This window comes from Petromyzon marinus, chromosome 68 (genome assembly GCF_048934315.1).
Source record: "Petromyzon marinus isolate PM22_M1 ecotype Great Lakes invasive population chromosome 68, UKy_Petmar_22M1.pri1.0, whole genome shotgun sequence".
Classification (NCBI taxonomy): domain Eukaryota; kingdom Metazoa; phylum Chordata; class Hyperoartia; order Petromyzontiformes; family Petromyzontidae; genus Petromyzon; species Petromyzon marinus.
In genome coordinates, this window is record NC_133734.1 from 2,738,084 (window position 1) to 2,756,882 (window position 18,799).

The window sequence follows — 18,799 nt, forward strand, 5'->3', positions numbered from 1 at the left end:
GTAACGTGGAGTTTCCCACCCTCACCTCAGCACCAGGGCGTTGCCCAACGCTCCCACGGCCAAATCCCTGAGGCCGTCCCCGCTGACGTCCATCAGCGAGTGGAGCGACCTCCCAAACATTCTCACTCGGCCACTCTGAGAGCTTCCAGAGATCCTCTGAAACCAGACACACACTCACTTACACACTCACTTACACACTCACTTACACACTCACTTACACACTCACACACTCACTCGTTCACCCATCCATCAGCGAGTGGAGCGACCTCCCAAACATTCTCACTCGGCCACTCTGAGAGCTTCCAGAGATCCTCTGAAACCAGACACACACTCACACACTCACTTACACACTCACTTACACACATACACACTCACACACTCACTCGCTCCTCAATCACTCAATCACTCGCTCACCCATCCATGGAGCGACCTCCCAAACATTCTCACTCGGCCACTCTGAGAGCTTCCAGAGATCCTCTGAAACCAGACACACACTCACTTACACACTCACTTACACACTCACTTACACACTCACTTACACACTTACACACTCACTTACACACTCACTTACACACTTACACACTCACCCACACTCACACACTCACTTACACACTCACTTACACACTCACACACTCACTTACACACTCACTTACACACTCACTTACACACTCACTTACACATCACACACTCACACACTTACACACTCACTTACACACTCACTTACACACTCACACACTCATTCGTTCACCCATCCATCAGCGAGTGGAGCGACCTCCCAAACATTCTCACTCGGCCACTCTGAGAGCTTCCAGAGATCCTCTGAAACCAGACACACACTTCTAGATTTGAAGCTTTCGTGACTGCAAGGATCCATACTCTTTAGTTCTATTCGGTAAAGTCACGTAGGTAAATAATAAAACAACAATAATCACGACGTTTCGGCCACAACACAAGCGGCCTTCATCAGGTGAAGGGACGAGACTGTCTGGAGGACAGCGCTGGAGTGGAAGAGCCAAGCTCAGATCACGACCTTTAAGCTGTGTGAGAAGAAACAAAGCGCCTTGACAAAGGAATTAGCATATAATTTAGCATTGAAATGGCTCGTTGAAATAGCTAAGTTAAAGTATACACATCCGCAGAGGTGCCCCTTGACAAAAGGAATTAGCATCGAATTTAGCATTGAAATAGCTGAGTGATTAGCTTGTAACTGGTCACAGAAATAGCTGTGTTAAAGTCAGAGTATATACATTCACCGAGGCACCTAGTACTCATCAAACAGGAGAATTTAGCGAAACACAACCACGCTCAGACATCGGACCTGTGTGCGAGCAAAGAGGTGGTGTACGTGCCGGTGGACTTGCAGTTTGGCGAGGGGAAAGGGGGGAGGGGGATTTTACCCATTGATGGTGTGAAAATGGGAATTCATAAGAGCTGCGAAAGTTTGGGGTACCACTACTCGAAAAATATACTGTACCATTGAAATTAGTTTAATGTTTAGTTCGATTTAGAACATCTTTCCAATGGTTGCTTAATTTGAAACCATCCTCTCGGTTGAAATTGTGTCTGTGTTTGTAGATCTGAATTGCTTCGTGAACAAATCTCTGATAAAAGCCCGTGGGTTTGCAAAGAACCTTGGTATCGGAGAAAATTATATCGTGATCACCCACAGCGTTGTAACAGTGATCAGCTACGGCAGAAGAATTCGTTTTGCCGTGTTTCAAATCTGATTTGTGCTCGCGAATTCGGTCAGAGACATGTCGCTTTGTCTCACCGATGTAGCAATCACCGCAGGTACAACTCAATTTGTAAACCCCGGGGTACTGTAAATCAGGAATGACATCCTTCACGGATGGGATCAGATCACGAATTTTGTGTACTGTATTGAACCGGACCTGGATCTTGTGTTTGTTTAGAATTTTGGAAATCTTTTTAGTAACGCCTGCTATATATGGAAGTGTGATGGTTTTGACCATCATTCTCCCTCGGCCACTCTGAGAGCTTCCAGAGATCCTCTAAAACCAGACACACACTCACTTACACACTCACTTACACACTCATACACACACTCACTCAATCACACACTCACTCACACACTCATACACACACTCACCTACTCACTCACCCACTCACTCACTCACCCACCAACTCACCCACTCACTAACCCACTCACTCACTCACTCACCCACTCACACACTCACTCACCCACCCACTCACTCACCTACTCACTCACCCACTCACTCACTCACTAACCCACCCACACACCCACTCACTCACTCACCCACTCACTCACTCACCCACTCACCCACTCACTCACTCACCTACTCACTCACCCACTCACTCACTCACTCACCCACTCACCCACTCACTCACTCACTCACCCACTCATTCACTCACCCACTCACTCACTCAATCACCTACTCACTCACTCACTCACCCACCCACTCACCCACTCACTCACTCACTCATTCACCCACCCACCCACTCACCCACCCACTCACCGACTCACTCACCTACTCACTCACCCACTCACTCACTCACTCACCCACTCACTCACTCATCCACTCACTCACTCACTCACCCACTCACTCACCCACTCACTCACTCACCCACTCACTCACTGACTCACTCACTCACCCACCCACCCACTCACTCACTCACCCACTCACTCACCTACTCACTCACCCACTCACTCACCCACTCACTCACCTACTCACTCACCCACTCACTCACCCACTCACTCACACACTCACTCACCCACTCACTCACCCACTCACTCACCTACTCACTCACTCACTCACCCACTCACTCACCCACCCACACACCCACCTACACACTCACTCACCCACTCACTCACTCACTCACCCACTCACTCACCTACTCACTCACCCACTCATTCACTCACCCACTCACCCACTCACTCACTCACCTACTCACTCACTCACCCACTCACTCACTCACTCACCCACCCACCCACTCACTCACTCACTCACCCACACACCCACTCACCCACCCACAGACCCACTCACCCACTCACACACTCACCCACCCACTCACCCACCCACACACCCACTCACCCACCCACACATCCACTCACCCACCCACACACCCACCCACCCACTCACCTACTCACTCACTCTCTCACCCACCCACTCACTCACTCACTTACTCACCCACTCACTCACTCACTCACTCACCTACTCACTCACTCACTCACCCACCCACTCACTCACTCACTTACTCACCTACTCACTCACTCACTCACCCACTCACTCACTCACCCACCCACCCACTCACTCACTCATTCACCCACCCACCCACTCACCCACCCACTCACCTACTCACTCGCCTACTCACTCACCCACTCACTCACTCACCCACTCACTCACTCATCCACTCACTCACTCACTCACCCACTCACTCACCCACTCACTCACTCACCCACTCACTCACTCACCCACTCACTCACCTACTCACTCACCCACACACTCACCCACACACTCACTCACTCACTCACCCACACACTCACTCACCTACTCATTCACTCACTCACACACCCACCCACCCACGTGGTAATTAATCCAGATACTCTCTACCAGAGCACAGGTAGAGTTACATGTAGACTCACCCAGAGACTCTCTACCAGATGACAAAGGCAGCAATCACGTGGGAATTAATCCAGAGACTCTCTACCAGGGCACAGGTGGAGTCATGCTGTAGACTCACCCAGAGACTCTCTACCAGATGGCAAAGCTAGCACCACATCTGAGTTCATCTGGAGACTCTCCACCAGATGACAAAGACAGCAAACACGTGGGAATTTATCCAGCTACTCTCTACCAGGGCACAGGTGGAGTCAAGATGTAGATTCACCCAGAGACTCTCTACCAGATATCAAAGCTAGCACCACATGTGAGTTCATCTGGAGACTCTCCACCAGAGGGCAAAGCGAGCAACACGTGGGAATTAATCCAGATACTCTCTACCACAGCACAGGTAGAGTTACATGTAGACTCACCCAGAGACTCTCCACCAGATGGCAAAGGTAGCAAACACGTGGAGAATTAATCCAGATACTCTCCACCAGAGCACAGAGTTACATGTAGACTCACCCAGAGACTCTCCACCAGATGGCAAAGGTAGCAAACACGTGGAGAATTAATCCAGATACTCTCTACCAGAGCACAGGTAGAGTTATATGTAGACTCACCCAGAGACTCTCTACCAGATGCCAAAGCTAGCACCACATGTGAGTTCATCTGGAGACTCTCCACCAGATGACAAAGTTAGCAAACACGTGGGAATTAATCCAGAGACTCTCTACCAGGGCACAGGTGTAGTCATGCTGTAGACTCACCCAGAGAGTCTCGACCAGATGTCAAATATAGCACCACATGTGAGTTCAACTGGAGACTCTCCACCAGATGACAAAGGCAACAAACACGTGGGAATTAATCCAGAGACTCTCTACCAGAGCACAGGTAGAGATACATGTAGACTCACCCAGAGACTCTCTACCAGATGACAAAGGCAACAAACACGTGGGAATTAATCCAGAGACTCTCTACCAGAGCACAGGTAGAGATACATGTAGACTCACCCAGAGACTCTCTACCAGATGCCAAAGCTAGCACCACATGTGAGTTCAACTGGAGACTCTCCACCAGATGACAAAGGCAACAAACACGTAGGCATTAATCCAGAGACTCTCTACCAGAGCAAAGGTAGAGATACATGTAGACTCACCCAGAGACTCTCTACCAGATGGCAAAGGTAGCAAACACGCTCGCTCACGCTCACACACACTCACACACACACACTCACGCTCACACACACACACTCACACACACTCACACACACACTCACACACACACACTCACGCTCACACACACACACTCACACACACTCACACACACACTCACACTCACGCTCACACTCACTCACACTCACACACACACACTCACACACACTCACACACACACACTCTCACACTCACACACACACACGCTCACACTCACACACGCTCACACACACACACGCTCACACACACTCATACACTACTCACACACGCTCACACTCACACACACTCACACTCACTCCCGCTCACACACACACACTCACACACTCACACTCACACACACTCACGCTCACACACACACACACTCACACACACACTCTCACACTCACACACACACACACACACTCTCACACTCACACACACTCACACACACTTACACACACACTCACACACACACACTCACACACACACACGCTCACACTCACACACGCTCACACGCTCGCTCAAGACGCAGCGACCGTTTGCAAAACCCCCTTGCCTGCGGGTCTCCGTCCGAGAAGCCGTCCCTCCGGCCACTGAAGAGGTAAACGGCTCCGGCCCCGTCGTCTCCCTCCCCCGGGGCCCCGATGGCCACGTCCGGCCACCCGTCCCCCGTCACGTCGCCCATGGAGGCCATGGCCGAGCCGAAGCGCGCCCGGAGGCCGCCGCCGCCCCGGCCGCCGCCGCCGCCGAGCTCCTGGGAGAGGTTGAAGCGGCCCTGGTGGGGGTAAGACGGAGGCAAGGAAAAAGTGGAGGGTAAAGATCCACCCCGCGTGGCGCTGTCCTACCAGACAGTCTCGTCCCTTCACCTGATGAAGGCCGCTTGTGTTGTGGCCGAAACGTCGTGTTAGAATATTATTATTGTGTTATTATTTTAGTTTATAAATTCATTATTTTATTATTCTCATTCTACGTGGTGGTGGTGGTGGTGGTGGTGGTGGTGACTTTACCGAAAGAACCAAAGAAGATGAATCCTTGCAGTCACGAAAGCTTTAAATCGAAATTTAAGTGGCTGTTAGTTGGCGAGTTGGTTCAGCATCACGACCACACTATGACACATTCAACAACAGCAACAGCAGCAACAACAACCAGCGTCGTTCGCCACTAAGTGGCGGTGACGTCACCACGACGCTTGTGCCAGGCCATGTGCACCTCGAGGCCACGTGGAGTGTCGAACGCCCTCTGGGCAGGAGGTCACGGGGCAGACCCAGGTGCCACGGGTCGACTGACTGAGATGACTGGCTGATGCACCACCTGTGCCCCCTACTGTGTCAACCTGCTGTGCTTTAGCCACCCGGCGCTCCGCTCATTGTTGTGAGCGTCGCTCCTCCGCCCTCCGTTGTTGTTGGAGGGCGACTGCCTCCAACTGCCCAGTAGCGTCCTTCACGAGCCTCCTCCACAGAGGCCGATCTTGACACCGCTGGTACCAGTCATCGACAAGTCCACTCAGCTCCACGTCCTCCTGTACCACATCACTCCATCTCTTCTCCAGCCCGTGCCACGCCCGCTTAGCCCCCTCGATCCGGCCGAACAAAAGCTGTTTCGGCATGCGGTGGCTGGGCATGCGGGCTACATGACCCAGCCATCGCAGCCTTGCCTGCCGGAGGAGCTCACCGATGGGACCTTGTCCAGATCTTTCAAGGATTTGTGAGCTCCTCATACAATCCAGCCTGGTTAAACCCAGGATGGATCGTAGACAGGCCAGCCTAAATGTTTCTAACCGGCGAAGATGCTCCATTAGGTGGGTTCACGTTTCGCAAGCGTAGAGAAGGGAGGGAATGACCGTGGCCGAGAAGACCTGAAGCTTCGTGTGGAGCGACAGACCTGGTAGCTTCCACACAGCGTTACGCAACCGATGAAAAGATATTGCCGCTCGACTGATTCGGAGTGAGACCTCTGCTGTTAAACTGGAGCCGGTCATAAGCACACTGCCCAGGTATGGGAAACTCTCCACTCTCTCCACAACTGCCCCATCACCGATTGGGAGTTGTGAGGGTGGAGTGTCCGATGGTACAAAATTCCCAGGCAGGTGCTTAGTTTTGGTGAGGCTGATGGTAAGGCCCCACCTCTTAGTGGCACACTCCAGATTCAGCAGCAGCGTCTCCAACTCCTCCTCTGAGTGAGCAGCAATTACCAGATCATCGGCATGCATAACGTGGTTGGATAATATGGAGTCATCCCTTGACCGCACCGAGGCATTGATCAGCCATCCACTGTATCTGTACCAGATGGAAACTCGTCCGGTACAGCTATTGAAGGCTTCACGAACTACGTGGTCGAAATAGATGTTAAATAATGTGGGAGCCAGAGGACATCCCTGTCGCACCCCAAGGTGTACAGGCAATGGCTCTGACTCCCGGCCACATAGTTTTACCCGGGCCCGCTCACCATCATGAAGGTCCTTAATGATTGTAAGCAGAGGGTCAGGGATTCCAAAAGCACAAAGAACAACCCAGAGCCCAGGCCTACTGATGGTATCATAGGCCTTGACCAGTTCAATAAAGCAGTGATGATGGTCTTGTGGGAATTCCCTACACCTCTGCTGTAGCAGACGGACATAAAATATGGCATCCGTGCAGGACCGCCCTTTCCTGAAACCGCATTGGGGCTCCGCAAGCCTCTCCTCAGCATGCCTGGCAAGGCGGTATTTAATAATCCTTGCCTGGACCTTTCCCGGCACACTGAGGAGTGATATGCCTATTTAGTTGTTACGGTCTGTGCGGTCCCCCTTCTTAAAGAGGGGGACCACCAGGGCATCCTTCCAATCCTGCGGAAACCGTCCAGTGGTCCAGACTGTTGTTATGATGTCATATAGGGCAGTCTGTGCACAAACGCCACCCTCCCTCAGCATTTCGCTTGGGAGATCATCTCTGTCCGGTGCTTTTCCTGGTCTCAGACTCTGGGTTGCCTTCAGTACTTCCTCAGCCAGCCACTCACATGGGGTGACTTTTTATTCCAATATTTGAGGCACTGCAGCCTCAGCAGGGTCATGCCTACTTTGCTGAGCGATGTTTTCCTGGCTGAGAGATTTCTCCTCCCACAGGACCTCACAGAAATGCTCAGAAAATCTGCAAACCTGTTCCTGGGGGGGTCGTAGATTGGGTCACCGTTCTTTCCCTAGTGATGGTAATAGGTGTGGCGCTGCAGGTAACTTTTGTGATAGAGTTAACGAGCTATTTATGATCACCATTGAGGCAGACTACGTGCCCTCAGAAACCTGCGACCACCACCCATCCTTGCTGTAGACGATGAGAGTGGGCCTGTCGCTTTTTCTCAGTCAGCCTGAACACCTCCTCTGTGAGCCAGGGTCTCTGGGGAGGTCTGGACCGCGTACCCAAAGTAGCCATTGCAGCTGCATGAGCCACAGTCCTAAACCTCGCCCATTTCCCCTCGACATCAGGAGGAGTGGGGGACGATGCCAAACCCAGCCGCAAGCGATGATTAAATTCTCACCTGCAATTTCCATCTGCTAACTGAGACCAGGCCACTATTGGTTTGAATGGGGTCCTGGGTGTACACCCACCACCGGAGTGGAAGAATGGCAGGCGCATCTTGCAGATGACTAGTCGATGGTCAGTGGACAGATCAGCTCCACGGTAGGTCCTGGGGTCAAGGACATGGGCTCGCATCCGCTGGTCCATCACTATGTAGTCCAGCAGATGTTCTTGCTTGGACCCGGCATGTATCCATGATGTTGGAACAGGGTGTTGGTAATTACAAGACCATGGGCTTCACAAAAATTCTAGCAGCCTCCTGCCATTGCCCATGCCCTCCAATCACTCCAGACCAGGTGCCAGTATCATGACCAACTCGGGCATTGAAGTCACCCAACAAGATGACTCTATCCCGAGGGGCCACTTTAGCCAGCACCTGTGACAGGAAGTCATAGAAGGCATCTGACTCATCGGCTTTGCCTGCATCCCTCCACGGATGTTCATCTTCGGTGGGGGCATAAGTAACCACGACCACCACTCCTCACCTCCGTTTGATGGGAAGGCGAGCCCAAAGTAGCCTGGGGCTTACAGCTTCCCACACCTCACCACTACACTCCCACGCCCCGTTCATTCTTTTGTTCAGAAGAAGAGCCTCTCCTTGTTGTTTGGTAGTCTCCTGCCCCGAGTAGAGGACTGTCCATCCCTCACGGTGGAAGGAGCCAGAACCGTTCCACCGGACCTCCTGAATGCCACAGAGATCCAAGCGGTACCTGTCCAGCTCCCGACAGAGTAGTGGCAGCAGTGAGCAGTGAGCGTTCGAACATTCAACGTGGCCATCTGGAGTGGTTTTTTGTTGTTTCTGGAGGAGCCCCGAGGGTAAAGATTCAGTCTCCTGGCTCCGCCAAATGGGGTTTGGTCAGGAGACGTCATAGTCTGATGTCCATACACACACAAAGACAAAGATCCCCCGTATAGCCTGAACAGACTGTAGGGGCAAGTGCTGTTAGCGAGCAGCACCTATGAAGGCCGGAACGGTACACGAGGGGGTGGGTGGACAGCACCACGCCCGACCGCCTTTGTCTCCCCAGTGGCGATGTTTACTACACCGCACCAGGTACTCATTTGAGGCTGAGTCTACCTAGGGGAGGCCCATGAACGGTTCAGATAATCGTCGCTGATGGCGTTGCCCGTGAGCGGGAATCGAACCCGGGTCGCCAGGTTCACAGCGCAGTGTAGCGCTAACCACTACACTACCGCTCCCCCATCCCCCATCCCCCACACACCTACACAAACACACAACAATATAGATACACACACATAGACACACACATACATAGACACACACATACATACATAGACACACATAGACACACACACATAGACAGACACACATACATAGACACACACACACAGACACACACACACACATAGACACACACACACATAGACACACACACACACACAGACACACACGCCTACACAAACACACACGCCAAACTCACACAAACTCACACAAACTCACACAAACTAAACACAAACTCACACAAACTAAACACAAACTCACACAAACTAAACACAAACTAAACACAAACTCACACAAACTCACACAAACTAAACACAAACTCACACACACTCACACAAACTAAACACAAACTCACACAAACTCACACAGACTCACACAAACTCACACAAACTCACACAAACTAAACACAAACTCACACAAACTAAACACAAACTCACACAAACTAAACACAAACTAAACACAAACTCACACAAACTCACACAAACTAAACACAAACTCACACACACTCACACAAACTCACACAAACTCACACAAACTCACACAAACTAAACACAAACTCACGCAAACTCACACAAACTCACACAAACTAAACACAAACTCACACAAACTCACATAAACTAAACACAAACTCACACAAACTAAACACAAACTCACACAAACTCACACAAACTAAACACAAACTCACACAAACTCACACAAACTCACACAAACTAAACACAAACTCACACAAACTCACACAAACTAAACACAAACTCACACACACGCACACAAACTCACACAAACTCACACAAACTAAACACAAACTCACACAAACTAAACACAAACTCACACAAACTAACACAAACTCACACAAACTAAACACAAACTCACACAAACTCACACAAACTAAACACAAACTCACACAAACTAAACACAAACTCACACAAACTCACGCAAACTCACACAAACTCACACAAACTCACACAAACTAAACACAAACTCACACAAACTAAACACAAACTCACAGAAACTCACACAAACTAAACACAAACTCACACAAACTCACACAAACTCACACAAACTCACACGCACACAAACTCACACAAACTCACACAAACTAAACACAAACTAAGCACAAACTAAACACAAACTAAACACAAACTCACACAAACTCACACAAACTAAACACAAACTCACACAAACTCACACAAACTAAACACAAACTCTCACAAACTCACACAAACTCACACAAACTAAACACAAACTCTCACAAACTAAACACAAACTCACACAAACTCACGCAAACTAAACACAAACTCACACAAACTAAACACAAACTCACACAAACTAAACACAAACTCACACAAACTAAACACAAACTAAACACAAACTAAACACAAACTCACACAAACTCACACAAACTCACACAAACTCACACAAACTAAACACAAACTCACACAAACTCACACAAACTCTCACAAACTAAACACAAACTCTCACAAACTAAACACAAACTCACACAAACTCACACAAACTCACACAAACTCACACAAACTAAACACAAACTCACACAAACTCACACAAACTCACACAAACTCACACAAACTAAACACGAACTCACACAAACTAATCACAAACTCACACAAACTAAACACAAACTCACACAAACTCACACAAACTAAACACAAACTAAACACAAACTCACACAAACTCACACAAACTCACACAAACTCACACAAACTAAACACAAACTCACACAAACTCACACAAACTCTCACAAACTAAACACAAACTCACACAAACTCACACAAACTCACACAAACTCACACAAACTAAACACAAACTCACACAAACTCACACAAACTAAACACAAACTCACACAAACTCACACAAACTCACACAAACTAAACATAAACTCTCACAAACTCACACAAACTCACACAAACTAAACACAAACTCACACAAACTAAACACAAACTCACACAAACTCACACAAACTCACACAAACTCACCACAAACTCTCACAAACTAAACACAAACTCACACAAACTCACACAAACTAAACACAAACTCTCACAAACTAAACACAAACTCACACAAACTCACACAAACTCACACAAACTCACACAAACTCACACAAACTCAACACAAACTCACACAAACTCACACAAACTCACACAAACTCACACAAACTCACACAAACTCACACAAACTCACACAAACTAAACACAAACTAAACACAAACTGAACACAAACTCACACAAACTCACACAAACTCGCACAAACTCACACAAACTCACACAAACTCACACAAACTCACACAAACTCACACAAACTCACACAAACTAAACACAAACTCACACAAACTCACACAAACTCACACAAACTCACACAAACTAAACACAAACTCACACAAACTCACACAAACTAAACACAAACTCACACAAACTCACACAAACTCACACAAACTAAACACAAACTCACACAAACTCACACAAACTCACACAAACTAAACACAAACTCACACAAACTCACACAAACTCACACAAACTAAACACAAACTAAACACAAACTAAACACAAACTCACACAAACTAAACACAAACTCACACAAACTCACCACAAACTCACACAAACTCACACAAACTAAACACAAACTCACACAAACTAAACACAAACTCACACAAACTCACCACAAACTCACACAAACTCACACAAACTAAACACAAACTCACACAAACTAAACACAAACTCACACAAACTCACACAAACTCTCACAAACTAAACACAAACTCTCACAAACTAAACACAAACTCACACAAACTCACACAAACTCACACAAACTCACACAAACTCACACAAACTAAACACAAACTCACACAAACTCACACAAACTAAACACAAACTCACACAAACTCACACAAACTAAACACAAACTCACACAAACTCACACAAACTAAACACAAACTCACACAAACTCACACAAACTCACACAAACTAAACACAAACTCACACAAACTCACACAAACTAAACACAAACTCACACAAACTCACACAAACTAAACACAAACTCTCACAAACTAAACACAAACTCACACAAACTCACACAAACTCAACACAAACTCACACAAACTCACACAAACGCACACAAACTCACACAAACTAAACACAAACTCACACAAACTCACACAAACTAAACACAAACTAAACACAAACTCACACAAACTCACACAAACTCACACAAACTCACACAAACTAAACACAAACTCACACAAACTCACACAAACTAAACACAAACTAAACACAAACTCACACAAACTCAACACAAACTAAACACAAACTCACACAAACTCACACAAACTCTCACAAACTAAACACAAACTCACACAAACTCACACAAACTCACACAAACTCACACAAACTAAACACAAACTCACACAAACTCACACAAACTAAACACAAACTCACACAAACTCACACAAACTAAACACAAACTCACACAAACTCACACAAACTAAACACAAACTCACACAAACTCACACAAACTCACACAAACTAAACACAAACTCACACAAACTCACACAAACTAAACACAAACTCACACAAACTCACACAAACTCACACAAACTAAACACAAACTCTCACAAACTAAACACAAACTCACACAAACTCACACAAACTCAACACAAACTCACACAAACTCACACAAACGCACACAAACTCACACAAACTAAACACAAACTCACACAAACTCACACAAACTAAACACAAACTAAACACAAACTCACACAAACTCACACAAACTCACACAAACTCACACAAACTCACACAAACTAAACACAAACTCACACAAACTCACACAAATTAAACACAAACTAAACACAAACTCACACAAACTCAACACAAACTAAACACAAACTCACACAAACTCACACAAACTAAACACAAACTAAACACAAACTCACACAAACTAAACACAAACTCACACAAACTCACACAAACTCACACAAACTAAACACAAACTCACACAAACTCACACAAACTAAACACAAACTCACACAAACTAAACACAAACTCACACAAACTCACACAAACTCACACAAACTCAACACAAACTCACACAAACTCACACAAACTCACACAAACTAAACACAAACTAACACAAACTCACACGAACTCACACAAAGTCACACAAACTCAACACAAACTCACACAAACTAAACACAAACTCACACAAACTCACACAAACTAAACACAAACTCACACAAACTCACACAAACTCACACAAACTAAACACAAACTCACACAAACTCACCACAAACTCACACAAACTCACACAAACTCACACAAACTAAACACAAACTCACACAAACTCACACAAACTCACACAAACTCACACAAACTCACACAAACTCACACAAACTCACACAAACTCACACAAACTCACGTCGTAAGCGCGCCTGTACACGTAGACGCGTCCCTCCTCGCCGTGCGTGTGGTAGAAGGGCGCCGATACCAGCAGAAGGGTCGTGCCTGATCCTCCCTGCTCCTGCTCCACTGCGCAGAGGACGGCTCCAAAGTACGAGCCCAGCTGTTGGACGCCCAGTAGACAGTAGGAGCAGCAGAGGCGGTGAGAAGTGGGGGGGGAGGGGTGGTGGTGGTGGTGGGGGTGGTGGTGGTGGTGGGGGTGGTGGTGGTGGTGGAGGTGGTGGTGGTGGTGGGGGTGGTGGTGGTGGTGGGGGTGGTGGTGGTGGTGGAGGTGGTGGTGGTGGTGGTGGTGGGGGTGGTGGTGGTGGGGGTGGTGGTGGTGGGGGTGGTGGGGGTGGTGGTGGTGGGGGTGGTGGTGGTGTGGGTGGTGGTGGTGGTGTGGGTGGTGGTGGGCTTCTCGTCGCCGATATTATCGGTAGCAAGAGGAGGTGGTCGTTTACCTTCTACGTGACTCAAAGCAAACATGAAACTAATTATTATTCTTGGTTCCTTCGGTAAAGTCACCACCACCACTACTATACATTATACACTACTATACACTACACACTACTATACACTATACACTACTATACACTATACACTACTATACACTATACACTACTATACACTATACACTACACTACACTATACACTACACTATACACTACACACTACTATACACTACTATACACTACACTATACACTGTCCACGACTATGGTCCTCACCTGATGTCCTGGCAGGGTCTGGTAGATCATGAGCTTGGAGTCGGAGGAGCGGATGTCGAAGAGATAGACGGTGCCCGTGTGGTGGCTGTGAGGGGCTCCAGTCGCGAGCAAGCTGATCGAGCTCAGCTTGACCTGGATGAGCGAGTAGCCTGCACACGAGTTGGGTGATCGTCATCATCGTCATCGTCATCATCGTCATCGTCATCACCGAACTTCTTGATGGTACCGGAGTAGACTCGGCGCCACTACCCATGGACTCAACACTGCACCATAGACTCAACACTGCACCATAGATTCAACACTGCACCATAGACTCAACACTGCACCATAGACTCCACACTGCACCATAGACTCAGCACTACACCATAGACTCAGGACTGCACCATAGACTCAGGACTGCACCATAGACTCAACACTGCCCATAGATTCAACACTGCAACGTAGACTCAGCACTGCACCGTAGACTCAGCACTGCACCATAGACTCAGCACTGCACCATAGACTCAGCACTGCACCATAGACTCAACACTGCACCATAGACTCAGCACTGCACCATAGACTCAGCACTGCACCGTAGACACAACACTGCACCATAGATTCAACACTACACCATAGACTCAACACTGCGCCATAGACTCAGCACTACACCATAGACTCAGGACTGCACCATAGACTCAGGACTGCACCATAGACTCAACACTGCACCATAGATTCAACACTGCACCAAAGACTCAACACTGCACCATAGACTCAGCACTACACCATAGACTCAGCACTGCACCATAGACTCAACACTGCACCATAGACTCAACACTGCATCATAGACTCAGCACTGCACCATAGACTCAACACTACACCATAGACTCAACACTGCACCATAGACTCAACACTGCACCATAGACTCAGCACTGCACCATAGACTCAACACTACACCATAGACTCAGCACTACACCATAGACTCAGGACTGCACCATAGACTCAACACTGCACCATAGACTCAGCACTGCACCATAGACTCAACACTGCACCATAGACTCAACATTGCACCATAGACTAAGCACTGCACCGTAGACTCAACACTGCACCATAGAGTCAACACTGCACCATAGACTCAACACTGCCCATAGACTCAACACCTCACCATAGAATCAGCACTAACCATAGACTCAATACTGCACCATAGACTCAGCACTGCATCATAGACTCAACACTGCCCATAGACTCAACACTACACCATAGACTCAACACTGCACCATAGACTCAACACTGCCCATAGACTCAACACTGCACCATAGACTCAACACTGCACCAAAGACTCAACACTGCACCATAGACTCAGCACTGCACCATAGACTCAGCACTGCACCATAGACTCAGCACTGCACCAAAGACTCAACACTGCACCATAGACTCAACACTGCACCATAGACTCAGCACTGCACCATAGACTCAACACTGCACCGTAGACTCTAGGGGTAGTGATAGGGGTAGTGGTAGGGGTAGTGATAGTGGTAGTGATAGGGGTAGTGATAGGGGGTAGTGATAGGGGTAGTGATAGGGGTAGTGATAGGTGTAGTGAAAGGGGTAGTGATAGTGGTAGTGATAGGGGTAGTGGTAGTGGTAATGGTAGTGGTAGGTGTAGTGATAGTGGTAGTGATAGTGATCGTGATAGGGGTAGTGATAGGGGTAGTGGTAGGGGTAGTGATAGGGGTAGTGATAGGTGTAGTGGTAGGGGTAGTGGTAGGGGTAGTGATAGGGGTAGTGGTAGGTGTAGTGATAGGGGTAGTGATAGAGGTAGTGGTAGGTGTAGTGATAGGGGTAGTGATAGAGGTAGTGGTAGGGGTAGTGATAGGAGTAGTGATAGGGGCAGTGATAGGGGTAGTGATAGGGGTAGTGATAGTGATAGGGGTAGTGGTAGTGATAGTGGTAGTAGTAGTGATAGGGGTAGTGATAGTGGTAGTGATAGGGGTAGTGATAGGGGTAGTGGTAGGTGTAGTGATAGGGGTAGTGATAGAGGTAGTGGTAGGGGTAGTGATAGGAGTAGTGATAGGGGCAGTGATAGGGGTAGTGATAGTGGTAATGGTAGTGGTAGGAGTAGTGATAGGGGTAGTGGTAGGGGTAGTGGTAGGGGGTAGTGATAGGGGTAGTGATAGTGATAGGGGCAGTGATAGGAGTAGTGATAGGGGTAGTGATAGTGGTAGGGGTAGTGATAGGGGTAATGATAGGGGAAGTGATAGGGGTAGTGATAGGGGTAGTGATAGTGATAGGGGTAGTGATAGTGGTAGTGATAGGGGTAGTGATAGTGGTAGTGATAGTGATCGTGATAGGGGTAGTGATAGGGGTAGTGGTAGGGGGTAGTGATAGGGCTAGTGATAGGGGGTAGTGATAGGGGTAGTGATAGTGATAGGGGCAGTGATAGGGGTAGTGATAGGGGGTAGTGATAGGGGTAGTGATAGTGATAGGGGCAGTGATAGGGGTAGTGATAGGGGTAGTGATAGTGGTAGGGGTAGTGATAGGGGTAATGATAGGGGAAGTGATAGGGGTAGTGATAGGGGTAGTGATAGTGATAGGGGTAGTGATAGTGGTAGTGATAGGGGTAGTGATAGTGATCGTGATAGGGGTGGAGGTCGTTATAGAGATATCAGTAGTGATAGGGGTAGTGATAGGGGTAGTGATAGGGGTAGTGATAGGGGTAGTGATAGTGATAGGGGTAGTGGTAGTGATAGTGGTAGTAGTAGTGATAGGGGTAGTGATAGTGATCGTGATAGGGGTGGAGGTCGTTATAGAGATATCAGTAGTGATAGTGGTAGTGATAGTGGTAGGGGTAGTGGTATGGGTAGTGGTACTGATAGTGATCGTGATATCAGTAGTGATAGCCCCATTGTACCCAGGTAGGAGTCTCTCTCCACGCTCGGCCCTTCCTTGTTCTGCCAGTCCAGGGTGGAGTTGGTGCTCGTGATGGATTTCCCGCTGCTGAAATGCCGGACAACGCCCCCCATCCAACCGTGGGCCCCCACGGCTCCCAACGTGATGGTGCCCTGCACACAGACACAGAGACACCCACAGAGACACCCATAGAGACACAGAGACAACCAGAGCGACACCCATAGACAAACGCCTGCTGGCAGGAGGTCACGGGGCAGACCCAGCAGGTGCCACAGGTCGACTGAGATGACTGAGACGACTGGCTGATGCACCACCTGTGCCCCCTGCTGTGCCAACTTGCTGTGCTTTAGCCACCCGGCGCTCCGCTCGTTGTTGTGAGCGTCGCTCCTCCGCCCTCCATTGTTGTTGGAGGGCGACTGCCTCCAACTGCCCAGTAGCAGCGTCCTTCACGAGCCTCCTCCACAGAGGCCGATCTTGACACCGCTGGTACCAGTCATCGGCAAGTCCACTCAGCTCCACGTCCTCCTGTACCACATCACTATATCTCTTCTCTAGCCCGTGCCGCGCCCGTTTAGCCCCCTCGATTCGGCCGAACAAAGCTGTTTGGGCATGCGGTGGCTGGGCATGCGGGCTACATGACCCAGCCATCGCAGCCTTGCCTGCCGGAGGAGCTCACCGTTGGGACCTTGCCAAGATCTTTCACAGATTCGGGAGCTTCTCGCACAATTCAGTCTGCGGTTTAAACCCATCATGGATCGTAGGCAGGCCGGCCTGAATGTTTGTAACCGGCGAAGATGTTCCATTAGAGGGGTCCACATTTCGCAAGCGTATAGAAGGGAGAGAATGACCGTGGCCGAGAAGACCTGAAGCTTAGTGCGGAGCGACAGACCAGGCAGCTTCCACACAGCGTTACGCAACCGATGAAAAGATATTGCCGCTCGACTGATTCGGAGTGAGACCTCTGCTGTTAAACTGGAGCCAGTCATAAGCACACTGCCCAGGTATGGGAAACTCTCCACTCTCTCCACAACTGCCCCATCACCGATTGGGAGTTGTGGGGGTGGAGTGTCTGATGGTACAAAATACCCAGGCAGGTGCTTAGTTTTGGTGGGGCTGATGGTAAGGCCCCACCTCTTAGTGGCACGCTCCAGTCTCAGCAGCAGCGTCTCCA

General features: G+C 48.6%; 2 protein-coding genes across 2 annotated transcripts in view; both read right to left on the bottom strand.

The window, feature by feature from the left end:
- Positions 1 to 356, bottom strand: part of LOC116956973 (integrin alpha-X-like) — a 68,534-nt gene extending 68,178 nt beyond the window's left edge. Inside the window, exon 1 of the mRNA XM_076054754.1 lies at positions 26 to 356. Within this exon, the coding sequence (XP_075910869.1) occupies positions 26 to 120 (95 nt within the window). The 5' untranslated portion in view covers positions 121 to 356. The remainder of the gene's footprint in view (positions 1 to 25) is intronic.
- LOC142906660 (integrin alpha-E-like) overlaps positions 239 to 18,799 on the bottom strand; it is a 27,717-nt gene continuing 9,156 nt past the window's right edge. The window contains exons 4-9 of the mRNA XM_076054924.1: positions 17,630 to 17,780; positions 14,743 to 14,891; positions 13,997 to 14,140; positions 5,334 to 5,552; positions 1,971 to 2,012; positions 239 to 313 (exon numbers count right to left, since the gene is read on the bottom strand). Coding sequence (XP_075911039.1) covers positions 239 to 313; positions 1,971 to 2,012; positions 5,334 to 5,552; positions 13,997 to 14,140; positions 14,743 to 14,891; positions 17,630 to 17,780 — 780 coding nt within the window. The remainder of the gene's footprint in view (positions 314 to 1,970; positions 2,013 to 5,333; positions 5,553 to 13,996; positions 14,141 to 14,742; positions 14,892 to 17,629; positions 17,781 to 18,799) is intronic.